The 17304-nt window shown below is 28.7% G+C and overlaps 8 protein-coding genes across 8 annotated transcripts; 4 read left to right on the top strand and 4 right to left on the bottom strand. All coding sequences in view use genetic code 12, as the record gives it.

Moving 5' to 3' along the window:
* Positions 1 to 325: 325 nt before the first annotated feature.
* KGF55_000437 (uncharacterized protein) lies at positions 326 to 1495 on the bottom strand (the record flags this gene model as incomplete). Its single annotated transcript, XM_051759296.1, has 1 exon — positions 326 to 1495. The coding sequence occupies one exon, from the start codon at positions 1493 to 1495 to the stop codon at positions 326 to 328; it is 1170 nt and encodes a 389-aa protein (XP_051617174.1).
* A 1219-nt stretch (positions 1496 to 2714) lies between these two features.
* On the top strand, positions 2715 to 3899 carry STE50 (Ste50p; the record flags this gene model as incomplete). The annotated part of the gene is made up of 1 exon (XM_051759284.1): positions 2715 to 3899. The coding sequence occupies one exon, from the start codon at positions 2715 to 2717 to the stop codon at positions 3897 to 3899; it is 1185 nt and encodes a 394-aa protein (XP_051617173.1).
* Positions 3900 to 4054: 155 nt separating this feature from the next.
* Positions 4055 to 4552, top strand: RPL12 (60S ribosomal protein uL11; the record flags this gene model as incomplete). Its single annotated transcript, XM_051759273.1, has 1 exon — positions 4055 to 4552. One exon carries the CDS (start codon positions 4055 to 4057, stop codon positions 4550 to 4552), a length of 498 nt encoding a protein of 165 aa, XP_051617172.1.
* A 341-nt stretch (positions 4553 to 4893) lies between these two features.
* On the top strand, positions 4894 to 8127 carry UTP4 (Utp4p; the record flags this gene model as incomplete). Its single annotated transcript, XM_051759262.1, has 4 exons — positions 4894 to 4909; positions 4982 to 5986; positions 6153 to 8070; positions 8121 to 8127. 4 exons carry the CDS (start codon positions 4894 to 4896, stop codon positions 8125 to 8127), a joined length of 2946 nt encoding a protein of 981 aa, XP_051617171.1.
* Positions 8128 to 8184: 57 nt separating this feature from the next.
* Positions 8185 to 9393, bottom strand: KGF55_000433 (uncharacterized protein; the record flags this gene model as incomplete). Its single annotated transcript, XM_051759251.1, has 1 exon — positions 8185 to 9393. One exon carries the CDS (start codon positions 9391 to 9393, stop codon positions 8185 to 8187), a length of 1209 nt encoding a protein of 402 aa, XP_051617170.1.
* Positions 9394 to 9617: 224 nt separating this feature from the next.
* Positions 9618 to 10742, bottom strand: ERG6 (sterol 24-C-methyltransferase; the record flags this gene model as incomplete). Its single annotated transcript, XM_051759240.1, has 1 exon — positions 9618 to 10742. One exon carries the CDS (start codon positions 10740 to 10742, stop codon positions 9618 to 9620), a length of 1125 nt encoding a protein of 374 aa, XP_051617169.1.
* A 1046-nt stretch (positions 10743 to 11788) lies between these two features.
* YCG1 (condensin subunit) lies at positions 11789 to 14974 on the top strand (the record flags this gene model as incomplete). The annotated part of the gene is made up of 1 exon (XM_051759229.1): positions 11789 to 14974. The coding sequence occupies one exon, from the start codon at positions 11789 to 11791 to the stop codon at positions 14972 to 14974; it is 3186 nt and encodes a 1061-aa protein (XP_051617168.1).
* Positions 14975 to 15025: 51 nt separating this feature from the next.
* On the bottom strand, positions 15026 to 16474 carry CAP1 (DNA-binding transcription factor; the record flags this gene model as incomplete). Its single annotated transcript, XM_051759218.1, has 1 exon — positions 15026 to 16474. One exon carries the CDS (start codon positions 16472 to 16474, stop codon positions 15026 to 15028), a length of 1449 nt encoding a protein of 482 aa, XP_051617167.1.
* Positions 16475 to 17304: the final 830 nt, after the last annotated feature.

Genomic DNA, 17304 nt, shown 5'->3' with positions numbered 1-17304 from the left:
TTAATAAAGAATTAATAACGAATGAAAAGAAACTTTACAATCTCCTTTGGAACAATACTATATCTGACAAAATTACTCGTGAACCTTAATATTAATTGCCTAATTTGCCGGATAGTATGACCTGATGATCGATAAATGCAAGACCAACGGGTAAGACCAACGGGCAAAAAACCCCTAAAACCGCTTAAAAAAGAATTTAAAATATCGTAAAAAAAAATGATTTTACTTAAGAATTAATGTTTTATAAAAACGCATGTTTTATCAACTACAATAAACTAACCTAATTAATGTCTACTAAGGTAATACAATCAAATATATACTAAAGTTAAGCCTTCGCTGAACCAGGTTCAACTCTATTTCCTAAATACTCGGGACCTTCATAAACATTATTTTCGTCGGGCTTGTTTAAATTTGCCAAATTGTTGACTGGCCTTTCTGCTCTTGCAGCAGCTCTGATGATTAATCTAGGTTCATTGGTATCGAAATCTAAGATGGCTGAATGTGAAGAAATTCTATTATCCCATACCACCACGCTATTAGGTTTCCAATTAACTCTGATTTGAAAGTCATGACCACCCGAAATATGATCCAACAAAAATTTTAACAAAAATTCAGATTCCTCTGCTTTCAATCCAACAATGCTCTTAGTGAATGCACTATTAACATACAACACTTTATCACCAGTTGGAGTAGTTCTAATAATTGGATGAATATTCTCAACAGGATGTCTTTTAACAACACCGCCTTTAACAATTGCAAGGTTTGCTTGAGGTACCGCAGTATGTAAAGCATAAACGTCTTCCAATTTTTCTCTGAATAAGGGAGATAAACGGTTATAAGCCTCTCTAGCATCGGCAAACACGGTATCACCACCGGCCTTCGGATTATTAGTGACTGATAATAGTGAAATACCAGTGGGATTGAGCTCGTAACTAACATCGCTATGGAACAGTATCAAGCTGTTCTTCGTTGAAAAAGGATTTTCATCGGTATTTCCGGTCAAAACGCTATGGATTTCAGGAAATTCTTTTGGAGCACCAGAAGTTGGATGAATATGAAGTTCACCATAATGTTTAGCAAAATCAGTGAATGCCTTAGGTCCCTTTTCAATTAGATCTTGATCTCTAAAAACTAAAACACCTCTTTGAGAAGCCAATAAAGCAAGTTCATCTTTTGCAGCATCATTTAATTCACTTAATTGAATACCTTTAATTTCAGTTCCAAATTTTGGAGAAAGATTTTCAAGTTCATATTTACCATCTTTTGGAAATAAATTTGTAAGATCTTTATCAGCTTTTAATGCACGATCATGATATTCAATAAATTCATATGGTTCATATTTTTCATTTTTTCTCCAACTTGGTAAATAAGGGATTGATTGTTTATTTAATTTCTCTTTTGAAGCATCATCAAGGGTAATTCCACCTTTTTGATCAACTTTGTATTTACTTCCACCAGTTAAAGCAGATGGGATATTTTGATAAGCAACGGGCATTGAAGTTTGATTTGATTATGTTTAGTTATCGATAAGATTGAAGTCCAATTCAACAACTATTTATAAATTCTCCAATCTGTTGTGGCTGTAATTTTTTCTTGCAACATTTTCAATCCACAATGGATAATATTATCTTATAAATTAATTTTGACGTATCTATCATTAGTGCTTACTAATCAATCTTATTATGAAAGCTGTATTTACTCAATCAATGATACCTGTTAATGTTAGCATCTTTGTGGTAAACAAATGTAATGAATGAATGTGATTGTTACTGAGCCTTTAATGTTATTAGTATTAAAAAAAATGAGTTTGAATGTTGTTGAATCAAAATTTATGTTGAAATTTTGGTAGCAGAATAGTTTTAGGTAGTGTAAAATTACAATAATTATTAAAAGATAACAGATTCTTCAACCCCTTAAAAAAAGCCACATTGGGCAGAAATGGGCCTAAAATTTAGAGAATCTCAGATCACGGACTTAGCCTAATTACAAAATAGATATAAATCCATGAACAGACCAAACCAAAGTATAAATCCACAAAACAATAATCACTTGATCTAACACTACCTTATTCATACTTGAGGCCCAATGGTCTTTATCCCCAAATATGAACAACTTGCCTCGGTACTACTGTAATAGAAATATATTATCACTAGCGGTATCATTTTAAGAAATTATATAGAAGACTCAATAAATAAGTTGTGAAAATTGAACAGACCAAACATATGAAATTCTCAAATCATGGCAAAATGTTATCGTTGGATTCATTAATCATGGTCGTTAAGAGTCTGATCGCTCGTATTTTCATAAATAGTTAACAAGTTAAAATTGATGTTTCTCAAATTTGATTTAGGAGCACAAATCTTAGATTATTCCGTTTAAAATTGACCTCCAAATTTTCAACTTCTAGAGTCATGATTTGCTGACACTGAACACTCAGTGACTATCAATAAAAAATAATCTATAGTTTATTGTTTTAAAAATTCTGAAACAACTTATTAAACTTATGCAACTTTATCTTTTTTTTATTGATTTATGGAGAAATAATTTCTTTGTTTTATTTGTTTCGAATTAGAATGTTAAATAAAACTTGAAACTTTGAAAAATAATAAATTATTATAATTCAAATACAACTATTTCTAGAATTTCATTAAATCATATAAATGTTTTGAATAGAGCAATTGATAAACCACTTCTAATTATTTGGTCATCAGATCATGACAACACCTAAATCAAATGATTCATTTTTGAAATGGGATCCTGCTCAAGTATCAACTTATATAACATCATTAATCAAAGATCGACTGGTTGGATCTACTTTTTTAGATAATAATATTGATGGATCATTACTACCTTTTATTACAACGGAGCATTTAAAAGAAATTGGAGTACAATCTTTAAGAACTCGACTATTGATTAAAAAGGGAATTAACGATTTGGTCGCAAGTCATTATAAAAAATATCAACCTCAAGCATTTAATGATCAAGAATATAAATTAAATCATATTAATATAAATAACAATCATATATCATTAGAAGCTTTAAATTTATCAACAGTATTAATTCAAGATCTGATCAAAAAATTTAGTAAAGAATTAAAGAATCAAAATTTAGGAATTGCATCACCATTATCACCAAATCAATCAGAAATGAAGAAACTTAATGATAATTTTATAAAATTAAAAACTGATTTGATTCCATTGATAAGATTAATGAAAGATACAAAACCATTACCTACTCCAACTTTAGATCCAGGACCAGCATCTTCATTGGATTCTGATGAAGATCAAAATACAGGATTATCAAGATCTGAAAGTTTATACAACAAAAGTCCATCATCAAATAGATTTTCTTCTGGGAGTTTATTATCAATGGGAACTGGTAAAATCATTTCACAATCTGTTTCAAAATATTCAGATGATAAAAGTTCTTCTAATTTTAAATTACAAAAGATTGATGTTTCGAAAAGTACTGAATCTACAAAAGTAAGACCAAAATTGAATGAATATCCGTCTGCAGGTAGTACATCATCAGTACATTCACCACTTGGAAAAACTTCTCAACCACAGATTCGATCACCATCTCATACTGAACCTTTAAAACAGTTGAGAGCATCCACTGATGATTCATGTTTAAAAATACTTCAACAAGCTATGAAACGACATCATATCCCCAGAGCTGATTGGTCAAAATATGTTTTAGTGATTTGTTATGGAGATAAAGAAAGAATATTAAAATTAGCTGAAAAGCCAGTGGTGGTGTTTAAAGAGCTACAAGAACTTGGTAAACATCCAGCAATTATGTTAAGACAATTGGCAGATACATCAGCAGCAATAGAAAATGCTGATGGTATGTTTGAAGATTCAAGAATAGGTCCAGAAATCCCTGGTGGAATGTTGTAGTATGTAGTAATAATAGATGTAGGGCTCAAACCCTAATTTCTGGTGTAACTTATTTTATGGTGCACTTTTGTGCTACGAATAATACTGAAAAAAAAAACTAAAACACATTTACAATTTCTGTTCGTTAACCATATCTATATCATCAAAACCATACAATGCCTCCAAAATTCGATCCATCAGAAGTTAAATTCTTATATTTAAGAGCCGTCGGTGGTGAAGTTGGTGCTTCATCAGCTTTAGCTCCAAAAATTGGTCCATTAGGTTTATCACCAAAAAAAGTAGGAGAAGATATTGCCAAAGCAACAAAAGATTTTAAAGGTATTAAAGTTACAGTACAATTAAGAATTCAAAACAGACAAGCCACCGCATCAGTTGTCCCATCTGCCTCATCATTAGTCATCACAGCATTAAAAGAACCAGTCAGAGATAGAAAGAAGGAAAAAAATGTTAAACATTCAGGTAATATTCCATTAGAAGAAATCTTTGAAATTGCTAGAAAAATGCAAGATAAATCATTTGGTAAAAATTTAGCTTCAGTTTCAAAAGAAATTTTAGGAACTGCTCAATCAGTTGGATGTAGAGTTAATGGTAAAAACCCACATGATATCATAGATGCTATAAATGCCGGTGAAATTGATGTACCAGCTAACTAAGGAGTTTTGTAAAATATTAATAGGGTTTAATTTAACGATTTTCATATAATAGAAAATAACATCAAAATTGTAAGTGAATGTTTGCCAACACTCTGGTGCCAAATCATAATTTCATTTATGCCATATTTGGTTCCTATTTTGGAGCAAACTAAACTAATTCTAGCACATTACTCACCATTGTATCTTGATAATAGATATGATAGGTCCATTTCACCTGCTAACATTTAAACTCTCTGTTTAATTAATAATTTATTTTGCATATGATATCACTTTTTCTCTCCACTAATTTTTCTGTTGAGATAAAACAATCTAAATGTAAACAAATAGATTAACCAACGCAAATGTCAGATAGCATAGGTATGTTCTCAATCTAATCACCACTTAAATTGTTACTAACATTTTCAGATCGAGTGTTTATAAAAGCTATAGAAACTATAAAGGCTTTATCATCTAGATCGAATTATGGGTCCTTACCAAGACCCCCAGCTGAGAATCGTGTAAAGTTATATGGATTATATAAACAAGCAACAGAAGGAGATGTCAAAGGATTAATGCCTCGTCCAGTAGGATTTTCTTCAGAAGATGAAGGAGCCAAGAAGAAATGGGATGCTTGGAAACGTGAAGAAGGATTACCTAAAACTGAAGCTAAGAAAAGATATATATCTTTTTTAATAGAAACAATGAAGATATATGCTAGTGGAACATTAGAAGCTAGAGAATTATTGCATGAATTAGAATATCTTTGGGAACAAATTAAAGATTTACCTGTATCTGATGATGAAAATGAGAATCATTTAAATTTTCCTTCAAGTGCACCACTGTTTAGTCAGATAGATAGATATTCAAATAGAACTCCAAGCATCGGTGGTAACATAATGAATTTAAATACAATCTATTCACATTCAAGAAGAAACACTTCATTATCATTAAATGATTATGTCCAACAACAAAGACTACAACAACAACATCAACCGCCAATACATGAAACTGGATCTCAAAATGTTGCTGGCTCTTTATATTCCTTACCCCCAAGGTTAGATACAAATAATGTTATTGAAGATTTTAAAAATTGGCAAGGTGAAGTCAATACAATTATAAATCGATTAACAAGAGAATTTGTCAACAGTAGGAAAGAACAACAAAATCAATATCAAAGTGACAATGAATCAGAAGTCCCATTAGATGAATATGAAATAACGAAAAGGAAAATAATAAACATACTAAAAGTAGTTGGATATAATGCACTTAAAATTTTAAAGAATTTTGCTGGTAGTTTATTTACAATATTATTCATAGTTTGGTGTTTTAAAAAGAATGTGATTGTGAAAAGGACGTTAGTTAGACAACCAAGTACTAATGGTAAACAAAAACAGGATTTAATCATCAATATGGTGTTAAATACAGATGAAAATAAATGGTTTATTAGGTTGTTAAGTTTTATAAATAGTTTTGTAGGATTTGTATAATTTTTGTGTAACTTTTCAATGTTATATAGAGATGAGAGAAATATATTTGCAAATATAATCATTCAACCATTAAGAAATGGAAGTTCATCGTTGTAGATTTGTTGACTATACGCCACATACTATAACGTCATTAGTGTTTTCAAACCCATCAGATCTAGAAAATCTAACACCATCAAATCTAAAACTAGCAGTTGGAAGAAGTAATGGGGATATAGAAATATGGAATCCTAAATATAATTGGACTCATGAATTAACATTATTTGGTTCTAAAGGAAGATCTATAGAAGGATTATGTTGGACTAAGGATTCAAGATTATTTTCTATTGGTGGATCAACTTATATCACAGAATGGGATTTGAAGACTGGTAAACCATTAATTAATTATGATTGCAACGCAGGTATAATTTGGTCAATAGATGTAAATGAATCAAATGATAAACTAGCAGTTGGTTGTGACGATGGGTCGGTAGTACTTGTTGATATTTCCGGTGGTATCGGCTCATTGGAATATAACATGATATGTCAAAGACAAGATGCAAGAGTACTAAGTATAAAATGGAATAAAAATGATCAAATTGTTGGAGGATGTGCAGATGGAAGAATTAGAGTATGGAGTAATAATCCTGAAACCAAAGGAAGAATATTAGGAACCATGAGAGTTGATAAATCAAAAACTGAAAGTACTTTAGTTTGGTCGTTAGATATATTGAAAAATAAAAATCAATTAATAAGTGGTGATTCTACAGGTCATATCAAAATATGGGATTTAAAATATTTTACATTAATACAAAGTTTTAAAATACATGATGCTGATATTTTAACCATTGTAAGTGATGTAAAGGAAGAAAAATTTTATTCTGCTGGAATTGATAGAAAAATTCATCAATTTGAATTATTAAAATCAAAATCAAATTATAAATGGGTTCACACTTATAATCGATTATTACATGCAAATGATATAAGATCAATGGCGATATTTGAATCTAAGAATCTTCATATTTTAGTAAGTGGAGGTGTTGAAAGAGCAATAATAGTACAAAATTTACAACAATTTCATGATGGTAAATTTAAAAAATTATTAGTAAATCAACAAAAAAGTAATGTTGTTTTAGTACCAGAAAAAAATTTGGTATTAATGTGGCAAGATCAATTGATTAAAATTTGGAAATTAATAGAAGGTAAACATAAACTAATATCTAAATTGATTTTATCAGATAATGAAAATATAACAAGTGTTGATTTTAAAAATAATTTAATAGCAGTTGCGAAAATGACATCTGTGAAATTTTACGAATTGGATATTGTTGATGAAGAAAATCATAAATATATGATAAACAAAATAAGAGATGAAAATTTTGATTCACAAATATCTGGAGCAAAATTGGTAAAGTTTATAGATGAACGGAAGGTGTTGATTTTAACAACTGATGAGGAGTTATATCAATTTTCAATCGATATTGAAAAAAGTGAGATTGAGTTAATTGATGAAATTCAATTAATAGAAAGTACAACAAATATCAATAATTTAGTCATTACACCAAATCATAAAAATATCATCATTTCAAGATTTGACGGTTCTATTGAGATATATAATCTTTTTGGGGAGTCACGTATAATCACAAAATTATCTTCATATCCACATTTAATATGCTGTCATAATGATGAACAGCTTCTTGTTTTAACTGAGGAAAACAAAATTTATGAATTCAATCTTCAAGGTGATGAATTATTAAGTGCTTGGTCTAAACGAAATAGTGAGTTTTTACCACGTCAATTTCTCACATTAGATGATAAACCACAAGGAATGTTTGTTGATGATAATAATTTATGGATCTATGGAAACTCCTTTTTAAGTAGATTTGATTTAAACAAAAACATTCCAATAAACAAAGCTAATAAAAACATCACCACAAAAAAGAGAAATAGAGATGGGCTCAGTGTTGATGAGACAGAAGAATCACAAGCTGAATTAAGTATAAAACAAAGTGAAACAGATAAATTAAGACAACTGATCATCGAAGAAGAAGAAAAAGCATTTTGGATTACAGACAAGTACAGACCAATAATGAAAGTTGGACCATTTGGAACAAATGAATTAATAGTTATTGAAAGACCTTATTTCAATTTACCAACTACACCTGCTTTCAACCTATCTAAAATTAGAATTTAATCAATTTTTGGAACAACCCTTGCACCTTGGAAAAACACTCTAGCTGCTGATGCATAACCCATAAGACATTTTTGAGGATTATCACCATCTTTATCTTCACCTTTCAAACCCCAACCTTTACCATCACCAAACCATTTATGATATTTTTGATCATATACTTCTTTATATGTATTATGTGGTTCGAAACTTTGAATATACATTCCATCTTTTGGATCTTTCATAAATTCATAAAACATAATTAAATGTCTTTTAATTTCTTCATAAATTCTTTGTGGTAAACCTTCTGGTACATCATTACCAACATAAAGTAAATAATCAGCTAATCCTTCAATTAATAATTGAACAAAATATGATGAATCTCTCCAATATCTTAAATTATCAGGAAAATCTCTATCATAAAAAAATGAATTATGATTTATACTAGCTTCAGCTAAGTCGTTTGCTATATTAAGCCATTTTTTATCTTTTGTTGCCTTGTATAAATGTGCAGCTGCTGATAAAGTAGTTCCTGTGTTGTAAGACCATTTAGCATCATCAACTTTATCACTATCTTCTCCAACACCATCCCTTATTAATTTATCAGATGGATCTTGTAAGACTTTAATTTGCCAATCAATACATTTAGCTGCAAAATCAATATAAATTTGAGATTCATTTGGAATATATTGAGCAATTTGTAAACAAGCTTTTGCAACTTCTGCAGTAGTACATGCATTCAATAAAGTTTTTGAAACATGCCAATGCATTCCACCTTTTGTAACAGTTTTTGGATTATCATTCCAACCTCCCATTAAAAATCTAACTAATTCTCTACCTGAATCTAAAAATTGTTTATCTCCTGTAACTTCATATGCAGTTAAAATAGCACTTGCAACTTGTGCATCATCATCATAATAAATATCTTTATCGGTCCCACTATTTTCAGCAGCTGAATATCCTTTAACACTATTATTTTTATATTTTTTAAAAATTGCAACAGCTGGTGCAATTAATGGTTGCATTTCAGGATAAATTCTTGCTGCATCAACAATTGCTTGAACTCCAACTGATACAGCCCAAACAACAAATTTTGAATCATCATAACATCCGCTACATTTTTTTTTTGCAATAAATGTCTTTTGATGTGGATTATAATATTCTAACCACATTGATCGAGTAATATGATACCCTTCTAAATTAGGGTTCTGTAAAGGTGGAAACGACATTATTTGATTGAATAGTCTTGAAAGAAAGAAGTACTTTTAATTTCAATTGAGTTTCGTTATCTACATTAATAGCAACTGTAATGAAATTTCAATATTGACATGTGTTGAAACGGGCCTGCATATAAATAAATTTCTTGATACTTTATCTTATCAATGCGCAGTCATAAGGCTAAGCCAAAATCTATTAATATATTAAAGAATTAAATTTTATACATGTCTATTGTTTAAGCATCTTTTGGTTTTCTTGCAATATATAACATCATTGGGGTAAATAATTTTTTACGACCACCTTCAACTAAATTAACAGCAGCATCTTCAAGAGCAAATGTAACTTGTTTTGAACCTTTTGGTGCAATTCCAACTTTTTCCATTAATCCAACAGCTTCAGTAGTAATTAATCTTCCTAATTTTGATGTTCTAAAAACAGTATATAAATCACCAAGTGATTGACAATATTTTAAATCACCAGCTAATGGATAATACCAAGGAATATCATCATCAACATCAGCTAAATCTTTTTCATATTCAATTTTAAAACCAACATTTTGTAAAGCTTTTTCTGCAACTTCACGTTTATACATTTTTGGAATTCCATCACCAACTTCAATACCATAAGCAATTTTACGATGTTCTTCATTATTTTCATCATATGCATCAGTCATAACCCATTCATAAACACCAAAAACACCACCTGGTTTTAAAACTTTATAAATTTCTGAATAAACTCCTTCTAAAACAGGTGCATGAACAGTAGCTTCAATTGCATATACAGCATCAAAAGTTTCTGGTTCAAAATCCATTTGCATAAAATCACCTTTAACATATGATAATTTATGATCTAATTTATATTTTTTAGCATAAAAATTAGCTCTTTCAATTTGATAATCATTATTATTTAATCCAACAATTTCACAATCAGTAAATCTTGTAATTTCTCTACCTGGACCACCAACACCACAACCAACATCTAAAACTTTCATATTTTCATTTAAATTCATTTTATGAGCTAAATAATGTTCATGTCTTGCAGTAGCTTGTCTAAAAGCTTCCCCTTTATAATATCTTGAAAAATGGAAAGAAGAACCCCAACCATATTCATAAAAATCAGTAACTAAATTATAATAATGATGAGTTAATTGTGAATAATCTCCTAATCTTTTAGATTCATCATCTTTAGTTACACCACCATCCCAATGTTTAAAATATCCTTCATTTGCAACAGAAGAAGCATCTTTTGATTTAGCCATTAATGCTGCTAATCCAGTTTTTTTATAAGATTCACCATGTAAAGCTTTAGTGAATTTTTCATCTCTATTAAAATCTTTTTCTGCAAGTTGAACTGGTGCCATGATTGATATGAGTTGAATCTATTGAACTAATTTTTATACAATCGAAATTGATGATGAAAGTAATGGAATATTTATAATGAAAGTAATGAAGAATTAAATCTAAATAAATTTTCAATTTGATATTTATTTTTTGATACAATATCATATTCGTATTGTTTTTTTTTTTTTTAATTAATTTACTGCGCGTATATTTATCTAAACGATGGTACTAAAATACGTCGAAAGTTTAACGAGTAGAACGGTTTTGTGTTTTTTTTCAATTCTCGTCGTATATCTTTTATTTTGATTCTATTTATACGAGATCCTTCTTCCACCGAATCTACTCAAATAAGTGAGTATATGGTGAATTTGAACAATTGAATGATAAGTATACAATTTTCACACTCTGTCTCTCAACAGTATAGTAACTAAACGATCGACCGTAATTTTTAATCACTTTTATATGATATTGTCTAACAATCTCGAACTCATAACTTAAATGTTACTAAATTTGACAACCGTACCGACATAGAGAAGGATAAACATAAAATTTAAGTGCAAAGAAGCATAGCTTTCTTAGTTCATGCCAATTCACTTCAGAAAATAGTCGCGACACCGATCAGGTATAGATTGAAATGATGAAGTTGTAAATGCTTGACACAAACTCATTTGTGAATTGGTTTCTACATTATAATTTCACGCCAAATTCTCGTAATTTTAACTAATACAGTACCGGTTTGAGAAGTTAGCTTATTACTCAGAACCCTAGTTTCATTACCTTGCGGGGAAAGCATATGGCATTCGAGTATAACGCCCATTCTGCGATTGTACCGTTGATGTGATGTTTGTAGTGATTTATCTACGTGACGTTTTATGGTCCCTTATCAGATCAAAAAAATATTTTTTTGTTTGTTTACACTTTTTGAAATATCAAATTTAAAGTTTTACAACCAACTTATATACACTTTCATTTCATCTAAACTCGACCTATTTCATCAATCAAATACTTATTCTTCATGCATAGAACGTAAAATAAACAGACTACCCAATCCAATCAACAAGTTCAAATGACAAGACCTCCGAAACCAACTCTTGTTTCAATCAAGAAAATGACTGAAGATTCAGATATAAACGCGGGTATGACACATGTTTTCAATGAATGTCAATTTTCAATGGCGGGCCATAAAAAATTATTGGTTATTATGAAATGTTTGTTTTATAGATCAGTTGAATTAAACAAATTAGATTATTTTTCTTTAAGATTTTGTCAATTATTAAATCATTCATTAGTTATTAAAAAAGGAGATCATAATGCAGATAGAGTTTGTAAACTTATTGCACATTTTGTGAAATTATTAGCAGAAGAATCAGCAAAACTTGAAGCAAAAGATGATGAAGTTGAAGAGGAAGTTGATGAAACTACTATAACTGAGTCTCATTCTAAATTCACATTTTATCTAATAACCCATTTATTAAGAGGAATTGATGCATCAAATAAAACAGTACGATATAGAGTTGTTCAACTACTAGCTTTAATGATAAAATATATGGGTGATCTAGATGTAAATATATTCAAATTATTGATTGTTTCATTATCAAAACGTTTACATGATCGAGAAATTCATATAAGAATGCAAGCTGTTATTGCTTTGTCTAATTTCCAATACTTTGAGATAGATTTCGAGGAAGAGGATGAACAAAATTCACAAAATAAAATTACTAGTCAGTTATTAATCGAATGGTTAATGACTTGTTTACAACTTGATGATAGTGCAGAAGTTAGAAGAACTGCAATGCTTAATGTAAACAAAACAAAACACACATTGAATTTGCTACTAGAAAGAGTTAAAGATGTTAATAGCATTAATAGAAGACTTGTTTTCTCCAAAATTACTCCTGAATTGGGATTAATGAAAAATTTGAAACCCAAACAAAGAGAAATTTTAATGCAATTTGGACTACATGATAGAGATAGAAATGTTTCTGATGCAGCAACAAGATTATTATGTGATATCTGGTTTGAATCCTGTAAAGAAGACCTCAATTTATTTTTAGAACTATTAAATGTTACAAAAAGTCAAATTGCAGAAAAAGCACTCCTATTATTATTCAAAGAAAAACCTGAAATATTAAAAAAAATTGAAATAAATCGACAATTTTGGAAAGCATTAACTGTTGAAAGTTCATTTTTAATGAAAACTTTTTTCATTCATTGTAATAATAATCGATTATACAACCTAATTGAAGCAAATTTTCCTGATCCTTTAGAATTATCTGATACTTTAAAAAAATATTTAGATATACAAAAGAAAATAAAAAATGATCAAAATGATATTCATCAAATTTATGAAACTCATAATAAAGAAATTAATAATATTGAAAATGAAATGTTTGTTTTAGAAAATAGTTTTGCAAATATAAATTTAAAATTACATGCTAACCAGAAAAAATTACAAATGTTGGAACAATTGGATGTTAAAAAGACTACACAACAAAAAAGTGATATAAAACGACTAAAAACTGAGATAAAAAATCTTCAAATTGAATTCAAACAAAATGAAGAACAATATAAGAAATGTACACAACATAAAGCAGTTAAAATAAATGGTTTTACAGCAGATAGAGAAAAATATGAAGAATATGCAGATATGATGAAAGATTTAAGTTTTATTGCAAATCAATTACTTATGATTTGTATTGATTTTGATTTTAGTGATGAAGTTGGTCGTAGAGCTATGTTAAATGTGATAAGATCTCAACTTAGAGAAGAAAATTTTCATGACGAGATAATTGTTAATTCACTTAAAGTATTGAAGAAAATATCAATTAATGAGAAAGATTTTGTATCAATGACAGTTGAAATTATCACTGATATAAGGGATTCAAATGAAGATGGTGATGTTTTTGGTCCATCTCTACAGGAAAAGTCTATAAAACAAACAAATGATGGTGATATTGATATGGATGAAATTGATGAAGAATTGAATGATTTGGATCTGGACATGGAAGATGATGATGATGGATTCAATAAAAGGAGAAAACTTGAAGAATCAATGCCAAATGATGACGTATTACTTCGTTGTCTTAAACTAACCAAACATACATTAGAATTAATTGAAGATGATTTAAGTACATATTTATCATTAAATTCTTTATACACTGGTATTGTTAATTATGCATTAACTAAAACAGATAATGCTCAAATTTATATAATTGCTTTAAATTGTTTAGGATTATTTGCATTAATTGATGATACAATTGCAAGAGAAGCATTAATTACATTTTTCAATGCAACAAAGACATCTGGTGATCAAGTTAAATTTGCATCAATTATTGGAATTATTGATATTATATCTACTTTTGGTATAAATATAATTGCACCAGAGAAAAGATTTGGATTTTTAAGATTATTTTATAAATTATTATTAGATGATAGTCCAAAATTACAAGCATTAATGGGAGAAGGTATAAGTAAATTATTTTTAGCTGATATTTTTAAAATTGAAAATGAATTAAATAGTGGTCATGAAGAAGAAGAAGAAGAAATTGATGAATCAGAAAAAGAATTATTTCTTGCATTATTATTAAGTTATTTCAATTCTTCAAATGGTACAAATTATGAATTAAAACAAGTTTTAGCATTTTGTATTCCTGTATATTGTTATTCACATCCAAATCATCAATTAGGTTTAGCTACAATAAGTGGTGAATTATTATTAAAAGCTCTGGAATCAAATACTATAAAAGCTACTAAAATTTTAACTCAATTATTAGATTGGGGAAATCCTTTAAATTTAGTACAAACTAAGGAAGAAAATAATACTTCACATATATGGCAAGCTTTATATATTTTAGAAGTATTTGATGCAAATGAATTGACAAAAGAATACAGAAGGGCTATTATAAATAATTTATCAAAAATTAGAATTAATAAAGAAATGGAAAAAGATTTACTATTAAAATTAAGTGATAGCCTTGAAAGAGTTAAAGATTTATGTGAAGAGTCACATGATAATCCCAATTATCAGCTAGATAAGTCAACAGTAAGAAATTTACAAAATTTTTACGATTTGGTGGTGTCATGTTTACCAAGTGAAGATGCAACGATTAATGAAATTGAAGAAGAACCACAAGGAGTTGAAAATGAGGCTCAGAATGAAGTAGAAGAACCTGAAGAAAATGAAGACTCTATAATTCAAAGTGATGAAGAAGTAAAAGATAAAAGTGAAAATGAAAGTGAAGACGAAATGTGATAAAAAAATTCCCAAATCCATTATTCCCTAAATATTACATAAAATTATACATCACGATTTATATCTTGCCAATAAACTATTCACATCTTTTGTATTTATAACAACTCCCTTTTCTGAACATTTTGCTTTATTTTTTAATTCATTACATAATCCATCTATATCTAATTCAGTATATTTTGGATGTGCCGTTATTCTATCCCAAATTTCACTACATTTTAAAGTAGATTGTGGAGCTGGTACAACTTCATTATCATCATTATCATTATCTTCAAATACATCATTTTTAATAGAAGATTCTCTTCTTTCTGGTATTGAATTTTTAATAAAATCATTAAAATTAAAATTTGTATTTATTTCTTCTTTAATAACTGGATCATAAATTGATTCTTCTGTAGTTAAAAGATCTATTGGATCTTGAGTTTTATTATCTTTATTTGTTTCACCAAATGCTAATGATACATCAAAATTATTATCGTTTAAAAAGCTTAATGGATCATCTATATCAGTTTTATATTTATTATCAACCAAATTAAAATTAAAATCACTTATATTATTAAGAAATGGATCATTATATTGATTTTCTGGATCTATGGTATAATTACTTTGAGTATTTGGTGATATATTTGAAAATGGTGAATTATATTGAGTTGAATTTGTTCTTGAAAATTTTAAACGATCACCTTCAATTGATCTTCTTTGTTTCGGTATTGGATTTTGTTTTGTTCCACATGCTTCACCTAATTTACTACAAAATGGATCTATTTCTTCTTCAAATGTATGAGTAAAATCTAGATTATTCTTGTTAGTGGGTATATTATTGGCTTCTGATGAATCTGGTGAAATTAATACATTATCATTAAGTGGAGTAGTTGAAGAAGATGAACCAGATACTAAATCTGGCACATTCCCATCTGAAGTATGTTGTTCTTGTTGTTGTCTTATAAATTTTAAATTTTCTTTTGACCAAGGTAATCCAAAAGAAACATTATGATTTGATACTGATGAACGTGTAGAAGCTTTATCTGATATTGAATTTTTATTTGAATCCAGACTTGAACGATCGGAATTATGTATTTCATTACTTGGAGGTGATAAATCTATTGGATTTGAATTGTTGGTTTTGGAATTTGGATTACTTAAATGTCCGACTTTACTTGGTAAATTTAAATCCAGGAAATCAGTTGTACCTCTATATTTTGATAATTCAGCTTTTAAAATATTAACTTGAGCTTTTAAAAAATCTGATTCTGTTGTAGCTTTTACATTTTCATCTTCTAATGATTTTACTTTATCTTCTAAATCTTTCATTTTACGTTCTTTCCTTTCACGATAAGCTCTTTGTGCTGCTCTATTTTGTGCAGTTCTTTTAGATTTTGGTTCAGTATCTAAAGGTTTTCTCCCAGGTTTTGTATGTAATTTTTTTGGATCATTGAAATCTTCGTCTGGTGAATCTAATGGAGAGGTGATAATATCTGAATAATTACGTTTGACTTCAGCCATTTTTGGTTGATTTATTGATTTTTTTTAAAATTTCTTGATTTTCCAGAATGCGGAGTATAATAATTTGATTGGAAACTCTATTTTTGATTTAAAAGTAAGACAATAAATCGATTTGAATATTGATGGTAGGATAATGATCAAAGAACTTGAAGTAGATGAATTTAAATGATCTATGACAAACAGTAAGATATCTTTTAAACTTCAGTTGATCAATTTCAAAATGATTGTGTAGTACCCTGATTGAAATTAATTAGTAATCAATCTAAAAGATTCTTTTTCTATTGAAATTTAATATTTTATTAACAAAATTACACTACCCATGACTTCAAATAGGTGAGGCTTTAACTCATATAGCGGTATTATAAATTGTTAAGCATTAGACCAATCTACATTGATTGACTTCTATCTCAATTTATACCCCTCAAAACGATTAAAAAAATCATAAGAGATCTTAATGACTCAATTGTGGTGGAAAAATAATTCATAAATCATATACTTATGAAGTTGGAACCTCATACTTTATCGTATAGTAGATGAAAGTTGGCTATTACACGTTTTCTTTGAGCTTTGAAAGGGTTCACGATACATTTATACTACTGTATATTAAGGTTGATATAGATTATGCAATGTATTAAGAAATATACATTAGTAGACTACTATTTTTATAACCATAATAGAGCGTTAACAAAGCTATAAGATAGAGGAGATACGAACATAATAATTGTCATTATTTTAACTCACCCTGCTATGTTCTCAACATTCTGCTTGTATATTGATGAGATGGAACAGCTTGAAAATTTATCATGTCAAGACTTGAATCAATTGAACAA

Source organism: Candida pseudojiufengensis, assembly GCF_024610245.1.
Source record: "Candida pseudojiufengensis strain CBS 10847 chromosome Unknown scaffold6, whole genome shotgun sequence".
Lineage (NCBI taxonomy): Eukaryota > Fungi > Ascomycota > Pichiomycetes > Serinales > Debaryomycetaceae > Lodderomyces > Lodderomyces pseudojiufengensis.
Note: the sequence above shows the minus strand (reverse complement) of the source record. Positions and strands in the feature narration are given on the sequence as shown.